At 40.8% G+C, this 26,963-nt stretch overlaps 1 protein-coding gene across 3 annotated transcripts in view; it reads right to left on the reverse strand.

The window, feature by feature from the left end:
- Window positions 1–2,060: 2,060 nt before the first annotated feature.
- LOC115781117 (PDZ domain-containing RING finger protein 4) overlaps window positions 2,061–26,963 on the reverse strand; it is a 152,063-nt gene continuing 127,160 nt past the window's right edge. For all 3 annotated transcript variants that reach the window (XM_030730547.1, XM_030730548.1, XM_030730549.1), the window contains 7 exons: window positions 21,499–21,752; window positions 19,163–19,265; window positions 12,925–13,023; window positions 9,667–9,729; window positions 7,231–7,332; window positions 5,866–5,994; window positions 2,061–5,018 (listed from right to left, as the gene is read on the reverse strand). In XM_030730547.1, coding sequence (XP_030586407.1) covers window positions 3,546–5,018; window positions 5,866–5,994; window positions 7,231–7,332; window positions 9,667–9,729; window positions 12,925–13,023; window positions 19,163–19,265; window positions 21,499–21,752 — 2,223 coding nt within the window. In that variant the 3' untranslated portion in view covers window positions 2,061–3,545. The remainder of the gene's footprint in view (window positions 5,019–5,865; window positions 5,995–7,230; window positions 7,333–9,666; window positions 9,730–12,924; window positions 13,024–19,162; window positions 19,266–21,498; window positions 21,753–26,963) is intronic.

Genomic DNA, 26,963 nt, shown 5'->3' on the forward strand with positions numbered 1-26,963 from the left:
AATGTGATACCTTGGCATTATAAAACAACGTTCTGTAAATTAAAGTACATTGTTAAGGGAGTGCTTTCATACGTCATTTTTACACTTGAACTCCAGAAAATTGTTGGAGGTTTCCCTTTTTTCACATGCAGCACACATGCGTGCAGCTGAACATCACATGAATTTTATATTAGGGAGTTAACGGTTTAGAGACTGTTCCCATAGCCAATCCAGCTGCATCAGACCTGAAGCTCATACATAAATTCAGTAAGGAAGATCTGTAATCACTCATAAAGATCCAATGTATCATTTAAGTGTTCCCATCATTTTTGAGCAGTATCTTCTTCTTCCTCTTTCAACTGCTCCCTTTAGGGGTCGCCCAAGCTGATCATCTGCCTGACATAGTATGTGAAGCACAGCAGGTCTCACTACCATCTTGTAAACCTTCCCTTTCACTCTTGCTGCTATGCTGTCACAAATCACCCCAATGCTTGTCTCCACTCACTGCACTCTGCCTGCACTCTCTTCTTCACCTCTATTGTGCACTGTCAATTGCATTGTCCAGGTCTTTAAACTTGTCCACCGTCATTACCTCTAGCTCTTGCATCTGTAACCCCCCCCAATCTCCCTGTCGTTCACACATGTATTCTGTCTTGCTTCTACTGACTTTCATTCCTCTTCTCTCCAGAACATCCCTCCACCTCTCTAGGCTCTCTCACACCTGCTCCCTACTCTCTCTACAGATCACAATGTCATCTGCAGACATCAAAATCCATGGAGACTCCCGCCTGATCTCATCTGTCAACCTGTCATTTGTCAATCCATCACCACTGCAAACAAGAAGGGGCTCATAGCTGATCTCTGATATAATCCCACCCCCACCGTGAACTCATCTGCCACTCCTACCGCACACCTCACCACTGTCTCACTGTCCTCATACATGTCCTTCACACACTCCTCTGCCACTCCTGACTTCCTCATGCAGTACCACACTTTCCTTGCCACACAGTGCAGCTCCTTCTGACCTGCTCTATAGTTCTCCATCAACACTCTCAAAGCAAACATCCCAGCTGTAGAGCTCTTTCTTGGCATGAAGCCACACTGCTGCTCACTGATCTTCACCTCTCTTCTTAACCTAGCTTCAATTTGAGCAGTGTATATATGACTAGCACTTAAACAGGCACTTGTAATTATACATCTTAAACAACTGTAAATTATATTTCACGCATGGAACCAATTTCTTTTTAAAAAACAGTATCAACGAGAGCTTTTATATTTTGCAGTTTCTTAAAATGTAACAAGCTCTGAGTTACACGAAAACAAAGTACAGAGCAGTCTTTGGGTAATATGTTACCCATGACACTCCAATTTCATCTGTAGCACACTGACAACTTAAGATAACATGGACACCAGAGTATCCCAGTAGCTCTCCCTTGCATATGACAAGGCCGTAGCGATGATTAAGTGGTCGGCACATTTTAATGAACACAAAGCCATCCAAGTGGAAGCAGATTTTAATTGAAATCTCCTTCTGTTTAATAACTTACCATATTCAGCGAGTCACATTTCGGGAGATATAGAAGGTGAATGTGTGCTCAGTGAACAAGTAATTCTGTTTCAGTTCCTGGTCTTTGCCCCAGGGTGACTTGCTGTAGTTTTTGTCACTCTGCACCAATTACTTTTCCTACTTAAACCATTTTCCCAAAACATCCACCTCTCTTCTTTAGTGTCACAGATGAATTGGGGGGGAAAAAAACCCCCCCAAAAAAACCAACACTTTGTTGCTGTTGCTCACTTTCACATAGTTTCACACAACCTCTTAACAACAAAGCAATGTTGTAAGTGGATCTGTAAAGTGGTTGGGGAAAACCACTTTTACTTATGTGACAGAGCCTTGCTGAAGTCAGTATCATTAGTATCATGTCAAGGTTTGTTGTTGTTCACTGTTTTTGGCACTAACTAAAAGTACCAGCAGATTATGGTCCTTTACAATTCTCTGAATGGGAGGGGAAAAAACACAGTCCAGTTCAATACAAAAAAACCCAATAATTTATTATCATTTCTTTTGCAAAGATCACCATTATAACACATTTTACCTGGCTACAAATGTTCCACCTACGCTTTACTTGAAATTAGATCATCAGACACTGACTTAAAACATACAGGACTTGGTTTTCAAAAATTTCAAATTTACAATACTTCAGTTAAAAATTATTCATTTTCGAATGAGTTTACTATACATGTAACTGAACTATAAGACTTTTGATAAATGGCAACCTAGTCATCTCACCAGTTCTAAAATGCTGTGTTCTGAGTCCTGCTCAGTGGCAATCATCCCAACACCATGTTGATGTAACTTCAAATATTAATCAGAACTATTATACAATATATATGAATGTTTCCAGTTGCCAAAAAACTCAAATCATACAATGTATGAATAAGTCTGAACAAAATATCTCTGTTGCAAAGACACACAGACAGTTTTGCGTTTTGAAATCAAGTTGCCACACAACTGGCAACTTGATTGCCATTGATTCACGTTTGGTTGTTAAGGCTATGCTGAGTTAAGGTGTATGTGGGAGAGTAAAAAGTACTGATATGTAAAAGCTATGGGGAAGGTTCATCTGTTGTTGTATATGTAGAAAAAAAAAACAAGATAGTAAACCAAAATAAAATTGAATACAAAATATTACACAAAGCTGCAAACCAGACAAACAAAGCAGCGACACTGGGAATGAGTCAGGACATCTTTGTTTGCTGTCCTCTTTACTAATGATTCAAAAATAGTTTAAATACAATGACAAGATTCTGTCCAAAACTGTATTTTTCTACTGAACTGTCAGTGTAGCAGCTTTGTTTTTGTTGTTTTCCCGATTTGCAGCTTTGTCGCTGAGGTTACAGAAAGAACACGAGTTTCACTGTAAAATGAGGTATCCAACTTTTTAAAGATGCTTTTACAAAAATTGCTGATAACGGATTTAGCAAAAAAGTTTTTGTTTTGTTTTGACCAAAAAAACTTTTGCTAAACAATTTACAATGTGCAGTGTCAAATCTCTACACCCCACCTCTGCATATAGTTTTTTTAAATGTCAGGACCGTGAGGAGTAACTAAGTCCATGTCTTCTTTGCTTTGACCCAGAATACATCTGTATATGTATATGGTAGTATGTATTTATTTAAAAAAGTAAAAAGGAGATGACCAGCTGATCCATCATTGGTAAGTGTGCATATTACATTAAAAAAAAGTCTCTTAGAACTGTCTTGAGTTAAATGATTACAACATAAATATGAAAATAGAATTGAAAAGATAAACATGTTTTGCGTAAAGTAACAAAATAATTGTACTGTCATCGTTTCATAGAAAAAATGTTTTTCCCCACAGAGTGATGTGAAAAACCAATTTTGAAAAACATCAAAATGTCATGATGCTGCTGATAAATTCTTTACAAAATGCTTTTTGGGTTACAAAGTGTGAAAAATATTCCTATTGTCCACATAAAAATGCCACATTTAACGAGGCAAGTATGTCGTACCACATGGGGTAGAATGTGTGTGTGTTTGTTTTTTTATACAGTAGTGACTGAAAGGAAGGCATTGTGCACCTTAGCTCCCTCTGGGGCCTTAGTGCCATGAGTCATCAGCTCCTGGATTGTCATCCAGTTATCCAAGATCTTCTTGTTGCGTTTCTTCATCATCTTCTTGTGGCTGAGCTCTATGATGCTGACTTCCTTTCGACCCTCACTGCTACTCTGAGGGTTCTCCCTCAAGCTCTCCAGCCGACTACGCTGCATGAATTCTCTCCTTTTCCTCTGTTCTTTTGCCCTGACAAGGTGCTGCTTTCGTTCCTCTTTACTCCAGTACCTCCCCATCTTCATTTCACTCATTGCATCATCATCAGTGGTCATTCCCCCACTGCGCTCTTCTTTAATCTTTAGGGCTCGCTCCTTCAGGATCTTATCTCTCACAGGCCTCTTGGTGATGTAGCGCGTACCGTCACTGCGGATCTTGACCTTCCACTCCATCTTGGGCTCAGCAATGGGCCTCTGAGGCTCCTTACAGACGCTAAGCAGGCTGAGCTGGCTCTGAGCGTACTCTACAGCTGAGCGCTGCTGTATCAGCTGCATGTAGCTCTGGTAGTGGCGGGCATGAGCTGGGATGTTGGCCTGCCGCTGCTGGGAACTGTGAGAAGGAGAGAAGTAAGGATTTTGGGAAGCACATTGCTTTAATTTCCCTCTGCTCTCTTCATCAGCCTGAGGTGTTTGGTCTGACTCAGAAGGATTGCTGTGGTCGGGGCTGCTGCTCTTACCCGGGACTGGAGCGCGGCATGCTGGGATGGGACTCAGGCTAAGAGAGTGACCTGTAGCAAGGCCGCTGCAGAGGTTCCTCTGGTTTGTAAGACTAACCATCCTCTGGAGTGAGTGCTCTGGGGAGCGGTCCATTGCCAGAGGGGTGCTACGTGAACTCTCTGCTGTGTTGTAGGCACTGGAGCTGTCCTTGTCCGATTTCTCCAGCCTCTCATTAATGTCAGCCAGCTTACCCTTTGGGAGCTCACCACGGTGAAAGCTTTGGGTTTTGGTGGAGGATGTAGAATGGCCCACTGAAGGAGACTGCTGACCCTTACGAAGTTTATGGGCCTGCATGATGTTCTGACATTCAAGCTCGATGCTGCGGAGTTCCTCATTGAGCATACGCAGCTCATGCTGTACACCAGCCTGCTCCCCCATGCTGCACTCGATAGTGCTGCGGCGGCTGTAGAACAGGTCATACTCACCGCTGTTGCGTATCTGACACTTCAGTTCCAAGAGCTGCTGGAAGCGATCACCTTCTGTTTCATCCTCATCCTCATCCACTCTGTCCTCTAGCCGCATGGAGCTGGTGGTAGAGTGTGTTTCCCGACTGTCTTTCAGGCACTGGGACAGACGTTTCTGGATATGTGCCATGACATTATGCTGTGAGTTCCCCATTCTGTCCTTTATACTTAGTACATTGTCCTTATGATGAGGGAGTGTGGAACAAGTGGGCTTGTCATCTTCTGTTCTCTGAAATAAGTCAAAGAAAATCAGCCTGAATTATTTATAGATAGATAGCACTTATGACGCATGAAAAAATGCAACAACATAATCATTCACAGTACTGGAAGACGAATTGTGTATATGTAAGCATGCTTTGTACATAAACGTGCAAGAACTATGCTTTTAACTGACTTGAAAATATGGCAATTAAACAAAGATGCACAGACCTTCTACTTGGTAATACACTTGGTAATACAGAAAGATGCTTATTCTGCAGTTCTGACTTACTTTCCTTATGGAATGAGGATTTTAATAAACAAAAACAAAAAGTCACAAGAACTTTTTAAGAGTTCAAGAAGTGCAACCCTCTTCTGCATTCTCCTGAAGGAATGCATATGTTGTTACGCTGTTATCCAGCTCTGTTACTTCAGGGATTGTCTCCCCTCTGCCATGTCTTTGAAGTCCCATTTATATGGATTTTTGAGGTATGCTATCCTCTCAGCAAAACAGAATTTTAAATCACGGTTACTTATGTTTGGAATTTAAATGGTTCAACAGTCCCCTTCCATAAATATTCATAATCAGAATTTTCTGTTCACATTTCACAGGGCAAAGCTTGTTTTTACTTAGTTTTGCAATGAAAGTCAATGAACAGTTTGTCATGTGATAGAAATGGCATCAAAGATAATATTGACTGTGCATAATGATCCATTGCAGTAAAAGCAGTTACTGGTCATTTTTTCCTCACTGAGTCTAAGAGACCTTATTATACTGAACAGTGCAAACAAAGTTCCAGAGTTTTTTACATGGCGATAAGCTTTTTCATGCACTTGCTCATTATTGGCGTGGTCAATATGTCTCGATGCTATCTGACCTGCTCATTCTCCTGCTCCTCTTGTAAGGCAGCTAATTCCATTTCCTCTCTTTGCTGCTCCTCCAACATTTCCATCTTCAGTTGCTCTAGGAACTCACTATGCTCATCATCCAGCCAGGCCTCTTCCAGCTATAGGTGATTGAAGAAGGGAAGCACATAGTGAAGGAAATGGAGATGACAGGCTTATGCAAGTGGCTTAGTGATATTTTTGTTATAATTTTTTGGGTGAAAAATAAGTATATGATGCACCTCTCAGCACCCCTCGTTGTTTAAACATGGATTCTAATCTTAGAATCAGACCAGCACAGTTTGATGGATGTAAGACCACCACTTTTAACCTGTTAGGTGTCGTCATCCACATCATCCATCATCTGTTTGTACATTTGATGTGAACCAAATGGTATCCATATCTGATGACTTCACATTTACTACTAAAAATGCATTTAATTAAAGAGTCTACTATTGCTTCCTGCTCCTCTGCACTGCGGCAGAGTCCTTCCACTTATTTTGTCATCGGCCCTGGGCCTGAACTCACTCCACATTAGCATGCCATTAGCTTTTATGGCTTACCGTTGGAAGTCAATTACAGTGGTGCTACATAAAAATAAAACATGATGAGGTGTCTCAGTAATGGCTTGCACTAGGAGTGGTTATATGTGGTGGGAGGGAGTTGTTGGCTGCCCCAGACTGCTGTGGTTTTCTTAGAGCAAATATACAGTACAGTACAGTACAGTACAGTACAAGTAAATGGCAAACTATATAGACTGTGATTTGTAAATCATGTCAACACTATGCACTTCAATCAGTGGCTGAAAAAAAATGGACTGTGGTTGCATAAGCTTTTTTTGTTGCTTTGAAAGCGTCAGTGGGGGGGTGGGGGGTGGGGTGGGTTCCTCTACAGTAACTAAGTGGCAGCTTTTACAAGAGCTGATCAAATTCTTCCTCTAAGGAAAGGTGCTTCAGTGTTTTAGGATATGAGACTATATCAATATTTACTAAATTTAGGAAGAAAATGGTTTTCATACTATCATACAAAGTAGTATTTATATTGATGAATATGACAAAGCAGGAAAGTGACATTCAGCAACCACAAGCCAAAGTACCTGCAATGCAGTTTTTGCAGGCCGTGTTTGTGTATTTGTAATTTCACAAAACATTTCATTAACCACTGTTGTATAATATGCAGCCAGTCAATGTAAGTGCAGCTGGCTTATCTTAGCTCCAAGGCTGCTCTTTTGTAAGTTCTTATGAATTCTCAGTTTCTTTTCTTTCCCAAAGAAAAGTAAAGTTTTTTTTTTTTTTTTTTTACTATTTGACTGCAGCAATAATAAGTCAATGTGAGGTGAATGTGTGGTCATTTCTCACCTGCATCTCAGGTCTGGCAACCAGCAGTATGATGTTCCTACACTCGTCACTGGAGAGCGCAGCCATTGCTTCCTCTCTGTCCTGTACATCTTGGCCATTAATCTGAAAATGACAAACATGCTTAACACACTATTAGGTCAAACACAAGCAAGCAAACATTTCACCACAGGCACACATACACACGCACGCACACACGCACGCACGCACGCACGCACGCACACACACACACACACACACACGCATACACACAGGCTGACTTTCATCGCTCCAATGCAAATGCCCTTAAGAAAAATACCGCCAAAAGAAAAAAAAAAAACTGCCACAGTGGACAGTCGTGCCCTTTTCCTGGGGAAATTATCAAACCTCTATTATGCTCTCTCTAATAAATCTGGATCCAGCTGTGATTATGAATGAGACATCGGCCGTGGGCTGACAAAGGTGTTGTGTCCACCAAAGTATCCAGGAGCATACATACAGCTGGCCGTACAATTAACTGGCCACTGACAGGTGGCGTCCATCTTTTTGCAGGCAGAGTAATGGCCCTGTCAATGGTGGATAATAGTGCCAGAGTACTAGTCTGCCTCACAAACACATGCACACCCCTTCCCCCTAATACAAATCAGCCACAACACCTGGTAGATACTATTAAGGCATTTAGACCAACAGTGCTTATGCATCCACTTCACACAACTAATACAGGAGTATTTACTTCTCCCTTGAAGCGATTACCATTTTTCCCTCCCATCATGGGAAACTATACAATTATTAACTGTCTATTTAAAAGAATAATCTAAAGAGAATCCTACAGCATTATTCTGAATTTTGTGGCCCTTCATGGATAACCATTCATATACTAGCTCCCATTCACTGTTAACAGTGTCTTTGTGATATTAAAAATAACAAATTCCAGTATGCAACTGACTACCTTATAGCTATACTTTAAGTAGCATGTGCATTTCATAATAATAAAATATCAGTGACATGTGATAGGTAATGGTTGTAGTGAACTAATGATGGGGAAGTTAGTGACAAAACTAACAGTGTTTACATGGAAGGCATAGCCTACACAGAAGGCACCGCCCACCTTTACACAACACTCAGAGCACTAATGAGTCTAATTGTGTGCAGGTTAGTAGACTTAAAACATAAAAATACACTTAACCCAAAGCACATCACATTTAAAACAATTTGCTTGATGCCGAAAACTTTGTATCTGACAGTTGATTGCTACTGGACATTACAGGCCATTTCCCATCCATCATACATCACACTTATTCTGGATGTCATCACTACAAGTCATTTCTTTCAATTTTTTGAAGACGTTTCTCCTCTCATCCAAGAGGCTTCTTCAGTTCTAAAACCAAAAGGTGGGGAGTCCCAGGTATTTAAACTCCAGTGGGGGTTGTCTACATTGGAGGTGGTTGTTGACCCACTATTGATCATGTTCATCACCACATGAGCCATAGTGTGAAAAAAAACGCATGGGTCATTACCACCAGGGGTTTCAGGTGAAACAACTGTGAGACCTTACCGCACCCTATCATGTCACCTGGGGATCACCTTGGGATCTCAATACTGACTCAAGACTTGTGCCCTGTATACAGTATTTGTTAAAGTTGAAGCATGTTTGTTTTGTCTGGTGTGTAAGACAGACAACTGAAAAACATGGATGCACTTATTTCCATACAGGGGTGCTGATCCATAAGGCTAATGCAGAGGCCTGGGTTTGAATCTGCCTCAAGGCCATTTGCTGTGTGTCTTTCCTCTTGCTCCAAGCTTTCTTGTCTTCTCTCCACTGTTCTATCACAATAGCATCTAAAAAAAAAAAAAGTCCAAAAAATGTTCTGGGCAAATATGGATTATTGACTAAAATTGCTATAAATATGCAAAGTCCAAAATTACAAAGATGATATGATCTCAAAGGTTTTCAGTTTGTTTTGCTGCACCCAAATGGCAAACCAAAATCTATTAACAGTGGCTTTAGCAATAAAATCAGAAGCTATTATTATGACACAAACAATAATCACCTACCTAATCCACAGAAGCAACACTACCCGACCCAGGGCCTAACAAATGTTGGTCCTTGTCAGTTGCTATTCCAAATCTCAAGCCTGGATATCTAGCTAGGGGCTAATAGCAGTTACTGCCTCTCAGCTATCCCACAGGAGGCAGAGAGCTGCAGCACAGTCATTCCCAACCAGAACTCTTAAAAAACCCTGCTGGTGCTGAGTCGGTAACTGAAACAGCCAGGGGGACATTTCTCCCTCTTTAACAGGCACAGCGGGTGCCAAGTTTCCCCTTTAATGTGCTGCCATTAAAAATGAATGGGCTCTCTTGCTGGGAGACAGTGGTTGAGTGTGACAAAATAAGAGAAGAATTTTATTTTGAACCTAATAAAAGCGACTGGAGAGGTGACCAGTGCGTGTTTTACTGCACCTGTAAAATGCGATCCCCCTCTCGGATTCTTCCATCTCTGGCAGCGATGCTGTTTGGACTGATCTGTGACGGTAGAGGAAAAACAAAATTGCATCTGAATCACTTTCAATCTTCATTGAAGAGAATCTAAAAGTGGCTGGAAGTATTGTTTAATAGCATCCCCAGCAATGCCTGCTCAGTTTTCAAAGCCATTTTAGCTCTGCTCCGGAAAGCCCGAGGAGGAGACTAAATCATCACCTTTATCATCCAAGACATCAGTTGTACCTGCCTCAGTTATTATTTTTTGACAAGTTGATAAAACACAGGTCTCCGTAAATAGCATCTCAAGCCTATAACTCAACTCCAGCACATCATCCACCTGCTTCTCCTGGAACTAATGATAGTCAACAAGAGGGCAGGACACTCTTTCATTGACCAATCAATCGGCATCTGGGGCCATTCGTTTCACGTTCTCCTATCAGACAAGATCTCGGAAGACAAGGAGGTGTTCAAGTCCTCCATCTTCATGATAGTCTAGTCCTACACAGAGGACCACTCATTAGGTTGGGACAGAAGTCCCTTGACAGGAATTGGTGGACTGGAAGAAAAAGAGAAAATTGAAGGTAATTTATCAGCAGTCAGGGGAGACCTTCAGATCACAAATAATCTACAAGTGAAAACTGAAACAGAGGAAAATACAGAACTCTATTATGGGTTGAAGATGACACTGTTAATTACAAAACCGCTGTGGTTACAGTTTACAGAATGAGGATCTGCGTTTTGTCTCATAGCTTGATTCATTTTTGTTTGGAGTTTGCTTTTCTAACTGTGTTTGAACTGTGAGAAGAAAAAGGAGAAGTGGCTCTGGCAGAGACATCGAGAACTAGCAGGTGAACTGAAAAGAATGAGTTACATGCCAGACCTGCAATAGACTGGTAACTTGTAAAGGATAAACCTTGTCTTTTTTTGCTATATGCTGGCACAGACAGCAGCCCCTGTGCTACTTAATAGAAGTAAAGAAGTTTAGAAAAGACACTGATGATTGGACTAGTGTAATTAACTTTGTCCTGCTCTTGTTCTTATCAGTAGTTACCCACTGTGCTATGAGGAAACAGAAACAAAGGAAAATGAACTTTGAAAATATAGACAATTGAAATCTGTCCATTCAACAAGCTACATTTGGGAAATTCAGCTCGTTTTAAAATCACCTTGTATTATTCCCACAGCCACTATTGATGCGTTCCCACCACGCTTCCTGAATACAGTGACATTCAGGTACATCATGTAAATGCAGCGCACTCCTCTTAGCCCTACTTTTTATAGAGTAAACACTTACGGATGCTTCCAGGAGCCACCGACCACAGTGATTTATATTCTGCTCAGCTCTCCAAGAGAACACCTTGCATGGTCCAAGTCAACTTCAAACGAATTTGAAAGTTGAGGAGGGTGGAGAATAGCATTTTCTATGCTTCCAACAAGTGGGAGAAAAATAGTCTCTCTCTTTACATGTATGCCAGTGCCTGCTTGTTGTCAGCTGCACTGAGACTGGGTGAACAACAAAGACAAGACCTGAAAGCACTTTTGTATTTTTTTGGTTTCCTGTCTTGGCTTTCCTTTTGTTTTTGGCAAACTGACAGTATGATCATGCACACAGATCATCGCTAAACTGTTCAGTAACCTCGTATTTGGTAAAGAGTTCAATTTTAAAACTTCACCAAATAAAGAAACCGTCATTTCTTACACTAAAGTTGAATATTAAATGTCACGAATAATTTAGTTGAATTTAGTAACGGTCTAGCAAGATGATGAATGTCTGTTTCAACAACAAAGCATAATATGTAAATGTTAGACTTCAAAGAACTGAAATATCAGTAGGATATGTATATACTGCTTTTCTCCAAGAGTATTATCAGTCCTAAATATGGTGGTTGGCATGAAAATAGCTGGCAGGCAGGAAGAGGATGCATGAATGCTCAGAGAGAACACACTCAATTGTACCAGTTTGGTCAGTAATAATTACCAAATTGAGATTTTTGCTTGCTCTCATCTGTCTGCTGTGTTGTAGTGGATTTACTACAAGAACTAACACAGCATGGTGGTAGCCAACAGCACAAAGGCCAGCCGTTTGGAAATATTTCACAGCTCCTACACTTATGTTTTTTCTTTGTGTGCTAATAATATTTTTCTACTTGGCATGAGTGAAGACCTCCAGCGACAACAATGTCAGTTTCTTTCGCTCAGTCTAGTTTGCAACCTTGAGTCCATTGAAGTGTCCGCTCAATAACTTGAGAACCATTTGGCCTACACTTCATGACCAAAGCAAGCATGGGATTGTATATGGGGTCACTGGGGTCAAGATCAAGGTCACATTATTAAATCTTTGTTTTCCACGTGACAGCAAACGGGGCTAATTCAGTGTGATTGGCGTTTTTCGCCCGGCTAGGCAGTGCTCTTGTTTTGTGTGTTAGAAACCTGATGTTAAGAATGGTTTCCAGTCTTCTTCAGAGTGAGGAATCCAGTTTGCTAAGTTTAGCACTGCAACCAGAATCATGTCAAAACAGGAAAAAATTTGGATTACTGCATCCATTATTGCATCAGATGCTGTTAGCGTTGGTGCCTCGACGCACCAGCTAGCAGCCATATTGGGTACAGAGAGATAGTAGGCCTGTTTTAAAGACTGATAAAGTCTGCAGTCAGAAGTTAGATGGATGGCTGCAGAATACATGACAAGTTTTTCAGCCAGGAGACTGCGATTCGTGACATGTTTGAGAGCTTTGTGTTTCGTGCTCATTTTCCCTTTACTTTAGCTTTCGCTTGGCGATTAGCTTGGGACAGCGAAAACTCCGCGGTTAGGCCGAGGAAACCGCCTCTGTTTAAAAATGACTCTTTGAAAAATGACACTTTGACAGCTCATTTAAATTTGATGCCAGAGGGCACTTAAAAAGCATCCCACTGTGACAAGTAGAAGTGAGACCCTTCTCACTGCTGCCTGTAAAATGGTTCCATGTGTCGTGACATAGATGCCTAATGACACCTTGTGGGTATCTGTGAGACACCAGTGACTTTGACAAAAGGGCAGGATTTGATGCCCTAGGAATGAGTGGGTACTGAGTGTTTTGTACTGTGTATTTTTGGCACTAGTAGTGGTGGACATGCCAATGACACTAAACTTTTGAGGACACTAAATACATGCAATACACTCTCAAAATAGTCAACACTCAGTGTACTACATACAGTAGTAAATAGAGAATGATTTTAGACACGGCCAGTTCTACTCACCTCACTAACATAGATGGCCACATCTTCTTCTTCATCTGTCCTGTAGCACAAAGTAAGGCCCAACTTCTCTTGGCTGTTGAGTCGACACAGTTCTACTTCCTAAGAAAAAACAAACAAACAAACAAACAAACAAAAAACAAAACAAAACAGAACTGTAAAAAAATTGCTCAAGAAGATGAAATCATTTTACTAAAAGCTTTGGAGGAACCACTAGTCAGCTTTGTCAACTTAGATCACCTCTCTAACCTTTAAAGGAACACAAGCTGAGTCAAATAAATTCTTTATGCTTCACCTAAAAGTATAAGATTGACACACAACAATGGCTACACAAACACAAAAGAGCTGTTCACTGATAATCATCCTTCATGTTTTTGATTCTGGATTTCCAACTTTTCCAGGGTTTTTTTTTTTTTTTTGGATTGAAAGTGTTTGATCATGAAAGCCACTCTCAGCTCTGAGAGTCTGATCGGAGGGGTTTTGATAAATGTCAGAGGACTTTGAGTTTTTCTCTTTCAAGTCTTGCCAAGTTATAAAATATTAGACTATAAATAAACTATATGCTAATGCTATCAGAAACACACATTTGCTACAGTACTAAAATATTCCTCCATGTCCTGTGGGGACAGATAAACAAACTATTGACTAACAAATCAGTGGTCGGCAAATTTCCCACGAGGCTCTTGGAGCACAGCGTGGTACCCTGGTGTATACATGAATTATTCGTCTTTAATAAACACTAGTGAAAAAAAAAAATCACAGAAGTTCCCCTTCATTTTATCTCTGTTTTTTTGGTTTTCTCTTCAGTTTCTAGACCCTTAAAGCCACTTTCCACTCTGTTTCTTTTAGCTGCTGTGCAGCCAAACACTGAACTGTACAAGCCTTTACTCCATCTTCAAATGCTCAAACATATCAAGGGTGTTGGAGGGAATCAAGTGTGAAATGGCCTCTCCTCCCAAGGTCTTCATTAGAGCAGCAAAACACTCTCAGCAGCAGGAGCAAGGTGGTTGAGTGAAGCGGAGGATGGTGGGGGCAGAGAGAAATAAGGTGGCGGTGAGGATTCTGGTGGGGCTCAGAGGGGTCTCAGACAGAAACCGTGAGAGTCATTTCCTCTTTGACAAGGAGCGGGTTGACTGGTTACACGTGTCAGGTGTGTTGGGCCTTAGAGAAGTGGATGGGTGGCTTTGGGGGGGGAGGGGGGGGGGATGCGTGGCCGTGTTCAGATGAGATGAGGGAAAGAAGGGGAAAAGGCCAATGGCTGCTGCTTCTGGCTACTCTTTCTAAGCTGTTTACACACAAACACACCTTTAGGCTAAATTCCCATTTTCTCCTGTTCTGCTGCCACTCATTTCTTCCCACACATCTGTATCTCAGCTTGTCACACACACACACACACACACACACACACACACACACACACACACACACACACACACACACACACACACACACACACACACACACACAGTGACAGATCATTGATGTGTTTCTGGTCCAGTAACATGCTACTGCTGAGATACACAATCCTGTAGACATGTGCACACAAACACAAACACATGCACACAAGCAATTCTCTGCACACATCTTATGCTTACTCCTACACATTCTCAACAGAGCACACACATTTGCACATGCAGAGACAAAGAGCTTAAGGAGACCTGCATCATCTAAGCTTTGTCATTTTCCTTGCAGCAGTCTCCATCTGATGGGGGACTCAGATCTTTAATTGAGTGCCTCAGAAGCTACGACAGCTTAAAATCCCAGCTGATATGTTAGTAAACAAGATAAAAGCAAGAAACTTTACCTGTAGATTACCTGAACAAAGTAAACTGCAAAAATCAGTCATTAGTTAAATTAAAAATGTTTCTAATGAGCTACGATGCTATTGCTGGAAGGACATATTATTAAAGAAGCACAACTCCAGAGGCAGTGGAGCAGTCATGGAGGTAATGGGAGCTACAGAGACAGTGCATATCTGGCATGCTAATATGATGTGTGAAATTGTGGGATATCTGTGGGAACTCAGCAGTCTCTCTATGTCTCTGAGACATCTGTCTAAAAATAAACCACACAAATTAATTGCGGCAACTGAGGCAAAGCAGCAGTGTGAGCAGGTAATGTATCATCCCTCTCTGGCTCTGGAAAACAAGCTTAAAGTTACGTCTGACTAATTATTAGCGAGATATAGTGCAGCAGACCTGTGGCTAAATGATCAGAGAAAACAGATTGCTGCAATTACTACATAGTGGATGAAGCATCAAATCTGTGCATTTAAATAATTCGACTGTTTTATTTATCAGATGTTCTTTTGCCCACTTGTTTTAAGACAATATTGTGTGGAAAAACACCCACTCACTTACTCAGAAGCTTTTGCAAAAGGAGGTTGACTCCTGAACCATCAAACACGCATGCAGCAATCTCTGTCTCTCTCCTCCCTTTTGATTTTTTTTTTCCCTCTATTTTTCAGGCGAGCTCTCTGCCTCTCAGGAAGGAGATTGCAGCATGGCACGGGGATGAGGGCTGACAGTAAATTAATGACTGCGATGGCGTGATTAAGGGAAAGATTGCCACCAACCATCAAAGCACATTGGATGCTGTCATAATAATCACACCTTTGATTACCAGTAATTGAAAAAGCAGCCAGAAATGCGTGGATGGCTACCACTGGCAGGAAAATTGGGAGGATTATTTCTGTGCTTGGAGTCCTCAGAACTCACCTAAACTAATAACAGGAATTATTAATAATATAGTTTTGAAGCCACACACATGTAGGAATTCTAGGAAATGTCTGGTTCACATTTCTTGCTATAACACCATAGAGACTGTCTATAAAAGCTGGATGTACCCATCTTGATGGAACCAACTGGTTTGTGAAGTGTCATTTTAAAGCCTTGAGTTGAAACTAGATATCACGAGTGAACTCCAACCTCAAGATTTTTAAAAACTGCTATTTCAGTTTTCCCAACTGAGGGAAAACTATAAGCTTACTTGAAATAGTAAGGCGGCTACTGTAAAACCAGTCAATCAAACTTGCAAACTATATTCCAATGAACATATTTTGAATGAAACAATGCAGTAAAAGAACACCATCCATAAATGAAAATAAACTCTTACCAGTATGTAGAAGCTGCCAATATTTATTTTAGTCTGTTTTCATTTGTTTTGTCATTTTTCAGACTCTGACTTGGGTATAATTTTGGATTGAAATTTGATATTCTCTGCATGAAATTCTCTATGGGGTCATTACTAAGAGAAACACCTTCCACACATTACAAAGTCACTTGACTGTTATAATGCATTAATTAGGGAAGCTGTGAATGCATGTAGGCATAATGTCAGTCATGCAGAAACCTGCAATACTTTTCAACTTGATGCAACCTGAGACCTTTAAGGCAACTAGCTTGGGTGACGAGGACAATCTTTTTCAGTTGGCAACATATATATGAAGGTGTGTGTGTCTAGTGCCAAGAGACTTATATTAAGCAACCAGATGAAGGATTTCCACCTGCCTCTAAATACACAAATATATGCCATCATATGATCAGGAAGCATAACCTGTAATGTTTAGTGATGTCAGGTTAGAATCAAGCACCACCTGACTCTTCTCAAGACCCCAGACCGGTTTTTAATTATTTAGTACACTCACTGGCTTTGTTAGGTACACCTGTGCAACTGATTGCTCATGCAAATATCTAATCAGCCAATCACATGGCAGCAACTTAATGCATTTAGGCATGTAGACATGCCTAAATGCAAAACCCAGAAAGAAGATTTAGGTGACTTTGAACATGTCATAGTTGTTGTGTCAGATGGGCTGGTCTGAGTATTTCAGGAACTGCTGATCTACTGGGATTTCCCCACACAACCATCTCTAGGGTTTACAGAGAATGGTCTGAAAAAGAGAAAATATCCAGGGAGCAGTAGTTATCTGGGCAAAAATGTCTTGTTGATGTCAGAGATCAGAGGAGACTGGCCAGAAAGGCAACAGTAACTCAAATTACCGCTCGTTACTGCCCTTTGTCACTGATTCTGTTCATAATTTTTATGAAAAATGAAACTTTTGATTTACTGGTCAATCTATTTTCCCTAAATGAGCTAGGGTGACTTGCCTCTCCCTTAGACATAGGGTGAAGATTGCAGTCATTTGAGAGTAGATCAGAGTAGAGACACTACTTCTCGACATTGAAAGGAGACAACTGAGGTGATTTGGGAAGCTGACTAAGATGTCTCCAGGACACTTCTTAGGTGGGGTGTTCCAGGCATGTCCTATTGGGAGGAGGACCCAGGGCAGACTCAGGACATGCTGAAGAGATCATATTGCTTGGCTGGTCTGGGAACACCTCAGTGTTCCTCCAAATAAGCTGGAGGAAGTGGTTGGGAAGAGGACGCTGTGTGTTTCTCTGCTTAGGCTGCTACCCCCCAGTTCAGGCTGCTGGTGGTGGTGTATGGGTAATTTATATATATATATATATGGGTTTCTTGGCACACTTTGGATCCCTTATTACTAATAAAGCATTGTTTAAATGCCACAGCCTACCCGAGCATTGTTGCTGACCATCTCCATTAATTTATGATCACAATGTACCAATTTTCTGATGGCTGGACCCATCAGAATGACACACCATGTCACAAAGCTCAAATAACTTCAAACTTGTTTCTTGAACATGACAGTTTACAGAGTTCACTGTACTCAAATGGACTCCACAGTCTCCAGATCTCAATGCAATCCAAAGAGCACCTTTGGGATGTGGTGGAGCAGAAAATTGGCATCATGGATGTGCATCTGACAAATCTGCAGTAACTGCATGATGCTATCATGTAAATATGGGCTTAAATCTCTGAGGAATGTTTCCAGCATCGTGCTGAATCTATGCCATGAAAAATAGCTAGAGTCTAAAGGCAACATGTACCTAACAAAGTGGCTGTGGGTGTATCCTGTGAGTGTGTACATGAAGCACCAAACTTCCCTTCATCTCATTAAAATCACCGTCTCTGGGTATTGCAAAGGCTAATTAGATTAAACTGCATTGCCATCACATGAACAAAACATGTTAAAGAACTCTTTCCTTCATTCTTGTTGCTCTCCTTCAGTGCAGGGTGAGGGATCAAGTCTGCTCTGAAAGTGGCTTTTTAGCATCTGCCTTTATCCCCCTCACAGCGTTTTCAGTTGGCATATAGTAAGTGAGACAACATTAGGGTAGCATAAAACCCCACAAGCATAAAAAAAAGGAAGGGCTGCAAAGCACACACAGTATAATAGAATTTGCTAATAGCAATGAGGCATAAAAAGACGCTTTAATATATTATATTTGTCCCGATTTGACACTCGGGCCTCTGCGATCCAAATGGGTGCACAAATCTCTTTAGGATGCAAAGAAACAGCTCAAGCTCAGTGGGTGAAAACATTCAGTACAATTTCAAATGAAACAAATAAGAAGGTGGCAGGGAGGGGTGAGCAATCATCATACATCAGACCAGAAGAGCCCTCGCTAACTTTATGTTTGCACCTCAGTGACTTGGAAATAAAGAATATTGGACCAAAGCGGTGAACAGAGACAGAGTCTTCTTATTGCTTCCTGTCACAGTTGAATCAGTGCCTCTGTATGTATATTTGTATGTGCTACAGATCATCAGCCCCCAAAACATCACCTATCCTACTGATTCTGTTACTTACACTTCAGCAAAGATGCAGAAGCAAAGACACACAGCCCACTTTAATTGGGTTCGATCAAAGTCAGTCAACCAGCTTGCTCGGGTTCTCTTCCGGAAATGTGAAAAAAATCAGCAAATCTCAAGCAAGACTGGGAGTGTTTGGAAGTTTTCTACTTTCTCCTGTCACATTGTGAGGGGGAAAAAAAAAGAAGCAAAAACATGGAAGCTGATGTCATTTTCAATAGAAGCAAGACAATAGAAGCTGCCTATAATATGGCTGATTCTCTCACACTGCTGCCCCCAGGGATCTGCCCTTAGTAGGTGAGCACAGAGGGAATGTGCGTTCATCATCATCACTTAACATCTTTGCAGGGAAACTACACACATGCATACATTTTTGAGAGTAATCCCTTACAGCTAATGCACGTGAAGAGCTCTTCTCTGTATAGGGTACATAGCTTTTACATTTTAAGGAACTTTTCCAGTATTTTCAGGTGTATAAACTCTTATCACATAATAATGTTTCACATAAATATTCACATAAATATTGAGCATTCCGGTTGGTACTGATGCCAAGTGTAAGTCTTACCTCATACTCAAACTCCTCTGTCCTGTCTCCATCACCAGGAACAGGGGAGAGGTAGTCAGTCCCTTCGTAGTAATCCTGGTCCATTGTATGAAGAGAATGACAGCTGTCAAGAAGGACGGGACAGGGTGCCAGGGAAAGAGAAAGAGGTGGAGATTTGGGTGTAAGCAAGATGCTTTTCCTCAGTTTCTTTCAAAACCGCTAAAAGTTTCAGAGTGACAGCACTTAGTTGCTTTTGTCTCAGCTGCAATCTGAAGAATAAAGGATTTGTCAGGGGCTTTCACTGGCGCTGGAGTGTTAATAACAGCATATCCACATACTGTAATTTGCTTCCTGCTCTTGACAGACAAAACCCCCCACACTGTAAAGCGTAATTCTATTATGCCCCCCTCAGTCACAGAACAAAACAGCATTGTCTTGGCCTAACACGATGAGTAGCTCTGGTGCCGCACAGGATAATCACAGTGGACAAGAACTTCAAAAAGACACTCTGCTGAACATGTTGAGTGATGTTTCCAGGGGCTGTCTGACTCTCCGACTACCCAGGACTGTAAAACTGTCTCAAAACAACCTTCCAGTGATTAAAAAAAAAGGAAAACAAGACAGAGTCTGGTAAATGTCAGAAGCTTGATGCCTCAATATTATTCATAAAACAACATTTGGTGGTGGGTGCAAAGAACACAATTACAAATTTTCAATCTAGCCTCAAATATAGGATGCCAAACCTTTGTTATAGCTATAAAAGCTGTCATATATTGGATTGCACACCTGATCTCAGATGAAGAGAAGAAAATGTGAGTTTTACGGGTCACATTGATTACATTCAGACTTGGCCTGGGGCTGTGGGGATCAGGCATACGTTCCTTTGTGTTGCCCAGTTTTTTTTATTAGCCCATTTTCTTTAATCACCTTGTAAACCTTCTATAAGGCAAAATTGATGCCCCAAGCAGCTCCAATTATAGCCATAAGTTCTGTGAGGATTTCTACAGTATTTCTACAGACACTGTGTAAAATATAATGTATATAGGATACATGTGTAAAGACTTTGATTGGACCATGTATGCTTATTAGCGTACTACAGATTTACGTCATGTGCACTAAAGGCAGCAGCATATAGCCTCCAAAGACAACAGGTAAACAACTCAAAATGTGTATTGTTGTTGGAATTAATCATCTACTGTACCAAACAATGAGACAGGCTTAATTTCTCAGCTTTGTGCAGTAAAGCTCCTGTGTTGCTCTTGTTTGTTCCCTCGAGGTGAAACCCAGATATTCTTTTATGCTAAACTTTTCTTGCTCACACTTTACTTCTCCTCTGAGATAAATGCAACACATAACACATAAACTAAAATGCCAAAAGATGAAATAAGGAGCCATGTTTCTTTTGTTGTTTTTCCAGAAATCCTCTTGTTGATGCTTCAAACTCTGGAGATCTTTTAACGCATTGCTCTCACAAATAAAAATAATTTTAAAAAATGAGTTGATGTACAACCCAGCAAACGCACTTGAACAGATGCGATGCAATCAGACTTGCATGCTGATTTAGCGTAATAACTGTCTATATGTGTACATATATATATATACATATATATATATATATATATATATATATATATATATATACACACACACACACACACACACATATATAGATATATATTCCATTTTCTCCAGATAGTTCAGAAACTTATATCTGTAATTTTTGTGTTCTTGAATTTTTTTTTTTTTAACAATAATGATTCCCCTTCCTTCTCATTCTCAGTGTTACCTACCAAGTGATACAATTAGCACGCTTGGCTAAACAGAACCACTTAAAACTGTGTGTAATTTGTCTTTTGTTTCCTTTTATCCGTTTTCTCCTATTTGTGAAAGAGGACATGAATAATTCTAAGACACACATTCATCAAACAAATCTGTATTTGTCAGAATAAACTATGCAGCTGGTTAGACAATTTATTTATATTAAACAATTGTCATCCAGACTTGTAATTCTAATCCCACAAACACTGATATTTCTGCTTCACGGCTCAGTGATATTGCTCATTTATTTCATCCTTAATTGCTGCCAGTCCCAGCCAAAGTCAAAACAAGGACGCAACAGCAAACTCTGTATTGCTATCAGTGGCAGTAAACCAAAAATATTTATAATTGGGTCAAATTAAATAAAAATCCAAGAAATTATATGAAATCACTGAGCTGCTAGAACCTATCCTTCTGGTATTTAACAGCTATTTCTTTTGATCCACAGACCTTTAATCTCACAATCTTTATAAGCATTGTTTATGTAATAAAAGCAATAGAAGAAACTGAGGTGTACATACATTTCTTATTTTGCATACCTGTCAGAGAGCAGGAAGGGACAGACGTCAGGCACAGGAGGGGTTGAAGGCCGGAGTTTTGCCAGCGCCATGATGTGTTCAAAGGTGATGTCTGTCTGAGTGCACACATCCACCACATGGATTTCCTGAGGGGGGCCATGAGGGCGCCCGCTGGGGGTCCGCCGGATGACCTGCACCACGACGGGGTCCTTGGCAGCACGGAAGGCTTCCACAGTCTCTTCATGGCTGGACTTGGACAACTCTTTTCCATTCACCTGAGGATAAAAGTGAAAAATCTTATTCTGTGCTTATTTTGACAACTTTTGCAGTAGAAATGTTTTATCAAAGCAGAGACGCTACAGGGACAGATATAATTTAAGCGGTTCTACAGAACTGAAATTCTGCATGCGACTGTTGAGACTGAAAATCTGGGGAAAAGCGACATGAGCTCAAAACCCATTCCTCACATTTCTTGCAGAGCACGATATAAGCACAGCCAGAATGACAAACAAAAGCCATTTTCACACACGCGCTGCAGCTCTGAACTTTTCTAGACGATGCAAACGTCTGCATCATTCAGATTACTCAAACTCTACCCTGCCAACACAACTTAGTAATGTTCATTTGAGCACACGTGAAAACAGAAAAGATCCCTGCCTACACACCAAAGGATTTTTCTTTGTGTATCCAGCCTCCTGCATGCTCTATCCCAGGCACCACCTCTTACCTACACCAAACGGAGTACAGTTTAGAAGTGAAAATGTTACTATGTAGGGACCTGATTCTCCTAACACTATCCTGCTTAATGCACTGTCCTTCACTTCTGTACCCACTTTACTGTTGCAGCAAAGGTGTAAACAACAGATGCCTTCTCAATAGATGATAAAAAAAGACATCTTATTGAATATAACACTGGAAAGCATGCATACAAAACACAGTTTGATGCAGCATCATCAGGCTGTTAGATCAAAGCCCAAACGGCCTCTGTCCACTCATCCCATCTTCAGCCTCATCTCCAGAAAAAGAACTGGATTTTCTGAAAGACTGAAAACCATTTGCAGCAGAGCTGGCACATATAAAGAAAATCATTGCTTCATTTAGCACCAGTAATTTCTTTGCAGGAGAAACTCTGGCTGTGGAATACCTCAGAGAATGTGCTTTGGTATAAATGCTCAAACCAGAGATTATAATTTAGATAACGGGAGAAAAGTAAGAGGGAAAATAAGGGAGACGCGGGATAATTACAGTCACTGTTGCATTTAAATGTGGCCTTGGAATGAAGTATTTTGCTCACACTGCAAACTTAAATTAGTTAAAATGACAACTATAAAGTTAAAAAAAAAAAGGCATTTATATTCACAAGTGTCAGCTGTGGAAAGATACAGAAAGGCTGGGAAACTCAAACGTGGCTGTGTTTCTGGGCCTGAATCACAAACTCTTTAAAATGCAAAGCTGTGGTAGAAATAAAAAAACACACAGTCTAGTTCTGACTATAACAAAATGACCTAAATTCACAAGCAGCTGGCAGTTTTAAGAAACTGATTGTGTGCATGTGCTGCCTCTAAAGGAACATTAGAGACAAAGAAACCACCCGGGAAGTCCTACAGAGGAGGCTTATATTTTCAAACCCAGAAATCCCACTACTAATTCTTTACTCTTGCATTTGAATGAACTTGACAGTATATTTGTAGAAATGACTCAACATTTAGTATTGACAGGCCCAAAGAGCATTAATTGTGTGTAAAGGACTGAGTCTTTGTGGTTCCCAACCAGTTTGGCTATTGACCAGGAAAGCAAGCACATTTTTTTTTTTTTATTATCATCAATTACTTATAATTAGCTGATTGGATGCTGGAAAAAACAAAAACAAAGTCCCAGAACCCAAGGTGATGTCTTCTGTCTGACCAAAATACCCAATCTCAAAGGAATTAATCTTACTATAATACTCAATAAATTAAATTAAATACAGTTCAAGTGGAATCATCTTTAAATATCACAACAGATAAAACTATCCAGCTAATGAAGACAAATATGTAAGAAATCCTGAGGAAAAAAGCCCTTAAAAGGAATCAAACCTCAGTAACTTCGCTCCATTATGTGCACAAATGAACGGAAAAGACATTTTTAAAAAATATCCCCATTTGTCAGCTCCCACATTTGGTCACACGTACACACATCATCAAGATCCTAGGACACCATCTGTGTAGTAGTAGTAACACTTCCTCTTCTTTAAGGAGCACTTTAGTAATTTGGGACTACATTTCTCCCACACTGGAGGACTCACAAGAGACACTTTAAGAAGAAAAAAAAAATGAAAGAAAGCTCCAATGACATCACCTGGACTGTTTTTTTTTTTTTGGTAACATTACCCCCAAAAGTGCCACAGAAGACATCTAAATGAATCTTCATCAGCCCCTATAATTTCATCTGTTTGACATCCCCATAACAAACACCATTATGTAGTGGCAGTAAATATAAAAAGCATTTATAGAGGAATAATCAACATCATGCTACAGTACTGGTGCCCCATTGTTCTACTTGGTTTGTTCCTGTATGTGTCTGTATTTTTCTTTTAATTGTCCATGCGACTCCCTAGAGAGTGAGGGATGCCTTACAAAAGATAAACAACTTATTTTCTCAGCAATAACAGCAGCCATATATAACTCTCTTAGCTTTTGTTGTGCTCTGGCCCGCTCCTCTGCCTCCTGATGTGACCTTTGTTTGAAGCAATGTTGCATTAATCACCTGAGCGGGAGATAAACTGGGTCAACACCACTATTGTGCAACTGTGAGCAATCTGAAGGGAAAAGAAAGAAAGAAAGAAAGAAATGTGCCGTCGTGCGGCCTCTCTCATCCCTGCTTCACTTCTATCTGCAATCACAACTGAAATGGACCACTTAATGTCTTTATTTGACTCCCTGACAAAGGCTGGTATGCCGAAACACATAGGAGTTTTAAAAATAAACATTTCCATGCTGTGATAAAGGCTTTTCACCAAAAATAAAATTGAAAAAAGTCCTATGGTACTCTGTGTTTAGGTCTTCATGCATTCCATCCACAGAGTACATCTTGAATTCACTTTGAATCTAGTAAGCACTCCCACATAAATATTTCTTGCTTTCATTCTTGGCCATTCAGCAGGTCTTAAGTACTGCAGCAAATACATTACACATAAGTGCTGTATTAAAGAAACATGGAGTACTATAGTAATTAGCTTATATAGTTCCTTTGACTGCCTCTCTTTCTTTCCTCTTTTGCTGCATGTCTCTTGCTCTGTAGCCTAATCCTAGAACAGAGAGCCTGATGGAAACAAAGGCGTTGGAGCAGACAAATGAGGCAGCCTATGGTGTATGACAGACCCAAAGAAAAATGATCACATTTTCCAGCTCTCCCCCTTGTTCTGACTGTCCAGTCCAGGCTCCTCCTCCTCCTCCTCCTCCAAGCCTCACCGTTTACTAGCCATACTCACAGCCAAAATGAAAGAAGAAACAGATCAGGAAAAAAAGGGGTTGTGTTGTTTTTCTATTTTGTTCACTGGTTTTTAGGAGAGACAGATGGAACAATTAATCCCCAATAAACACAAGAATATTAAGTGGCTTTAACTCCATGCGGGACGCTGCCATCCTTCTTGTGTCCCCTTTGACTGATGTCTATCCAGCTAGACACGCTGCCGATGTTATTTGTGTGGATCTGTAGTCCTATCTGACAGATGGGAAGGGGTTCTATAAGCCTGGCTGCGGCTCCCCCGATATTCTCAGATATTCTCACGCTGAATATCTGCCTTCAGCACACTTTTGCTTTATTCTCTGTAAAGCGCATCACCAGTCTGCACGCTTAACGATGCTCAAGGTGAGTTCATATACTACATTTATTGAAATTGGCTAAATTCCACAAACACTTTCTTCGCAAATGAACTGCCTGAACAAGCTGTAGCCTCTTAAAGTTTCATCACACATTTAAATGTAGTTATACAAGAATCAGCTCTCCTCCTCAAGTGTGCATGCAAAGCATGCAAATACATATTCATTCATAAACACGTGCTGGTAAACAAAATCTGTTTGCAACAAATTATTTAGCAGCTGTAGTGTTTATCAAGTCCAAAGCAGCTCTGCAAGTGCTTCATGGCCAAAACTGTTCCATATGCACAGAGTCAACATGAATTATCTTATTGGTCTGGAACAAAACAGTGGTGATTGCTCAGGAGAGATGATTTGCTCTACAACAGGGACAGGAGATGATCAGGTAAATGTGAAGTTGGAAGGAAACTGGTGCTGGGATGGAGGAGCTGGATCAAGACACATCTGCTGGCTGTTTGCACATGGATACACAGCAGCTGTAGCCAGAGGAGAAATGTGTTTTCATTCAAAGCCCCAGAGACGACCACCAGCCTTTCAACAACAAATGCAGTAAACCAGCTTAGTCGAGTGTAACAAAAGGATGAAACCCCTTTTTTCTCTCCTTTCTTTCATTTTCTTTGTAGCAGAGTCCCATATTGACGAAGACATTCAAAAATTGTGTACTTGTGACGCAGCCGAGTGCATTAAGTCTCCTCTTCAGCCAGTTTAAGGCGTTCTGAGCCGTTACCAACAAACAAAGAGACATGAAAACTTTAACAGTCACTATTTATATAACCATGAACTTGTAGATGCCTACAGCAAAGCACAATCCTGAAGGTGCTCTCATCTGTGACCCATCTTATCATTTATCCTGCAGGTAAGAGGACAAGCGAGGAAGAACAAACACGCAGCAGCTTAGCTCGACCCCTCAGGCGTCTCCTCTGTCACTGCTTTTGTCTCATCGATTGCTCCCTCCCATCAATATCTCCAAAGACCGAGGGCAGAATGTAGTGATAGTGGTAGGAAAGTGGGGGCAGTTTATCTGTTAATATGTCAACTTCAGCCACATCTGATGCTGCTTCTGCTGAGAGACAGCTTCTCTAGCAGGAAGCACAGACAGTGCTGGGAGCTTGCAGGGGATTACTGATCGAAGTGATTGATGTACTTCTGCAAGGAGAAAAGACAGCCTCAGGCAGTAGACTATAATAGTCCATTAGCTTTTTTATGCCTTTGAATTAACTGCATACACTGCTTTATGACTCGCATGTAGCACTTTGAATCTTAATGAAATGTTTTTGTTTTCAATATTGAAAAGATTATGCTGTGAACACGGAGACAGTGTTTGTCTCCTTGCGTATCGTAGCTGATGAGGAAATGCACAGAAATGAATAAAGCAAGGTCATTTATTCCACTTCAGCTACACTGACATGAAAACACGGCTTTCAGATGAACTTACTATTAACCGTGTAACCTTGGCTGTTGTGCTTAACATCTGTACATGCAATAAGCCTCCGTTACACACAGTCTGGATCTCCTGTGCTCGGTCACCTGCTGGTCTGAGTGGCAGCGTGTGGGGTGCTAAGTATATGCAGGCAGATGGAGAAAGTGTAACATCTAGGTCATCCAGCCCCGGGAGTGTGGCGATTACAC

Source organism: Archocentrus centrarchus, chromosome 6 (assembly GCF_007364275.1).
Source record: "Archocentrus centrarchus isolate MPI-CPG fArcCen1 chromosome 6, fArcCen1, whole genome shotgun sequence".
Taxonomy (NCBI): domain Eukaryota; kingdom Metazoa; phylum Chordata; class Actinopteri; order Cichliformes; family Cichlidae; genus Archocentrus; species Archocentrus centrarchus.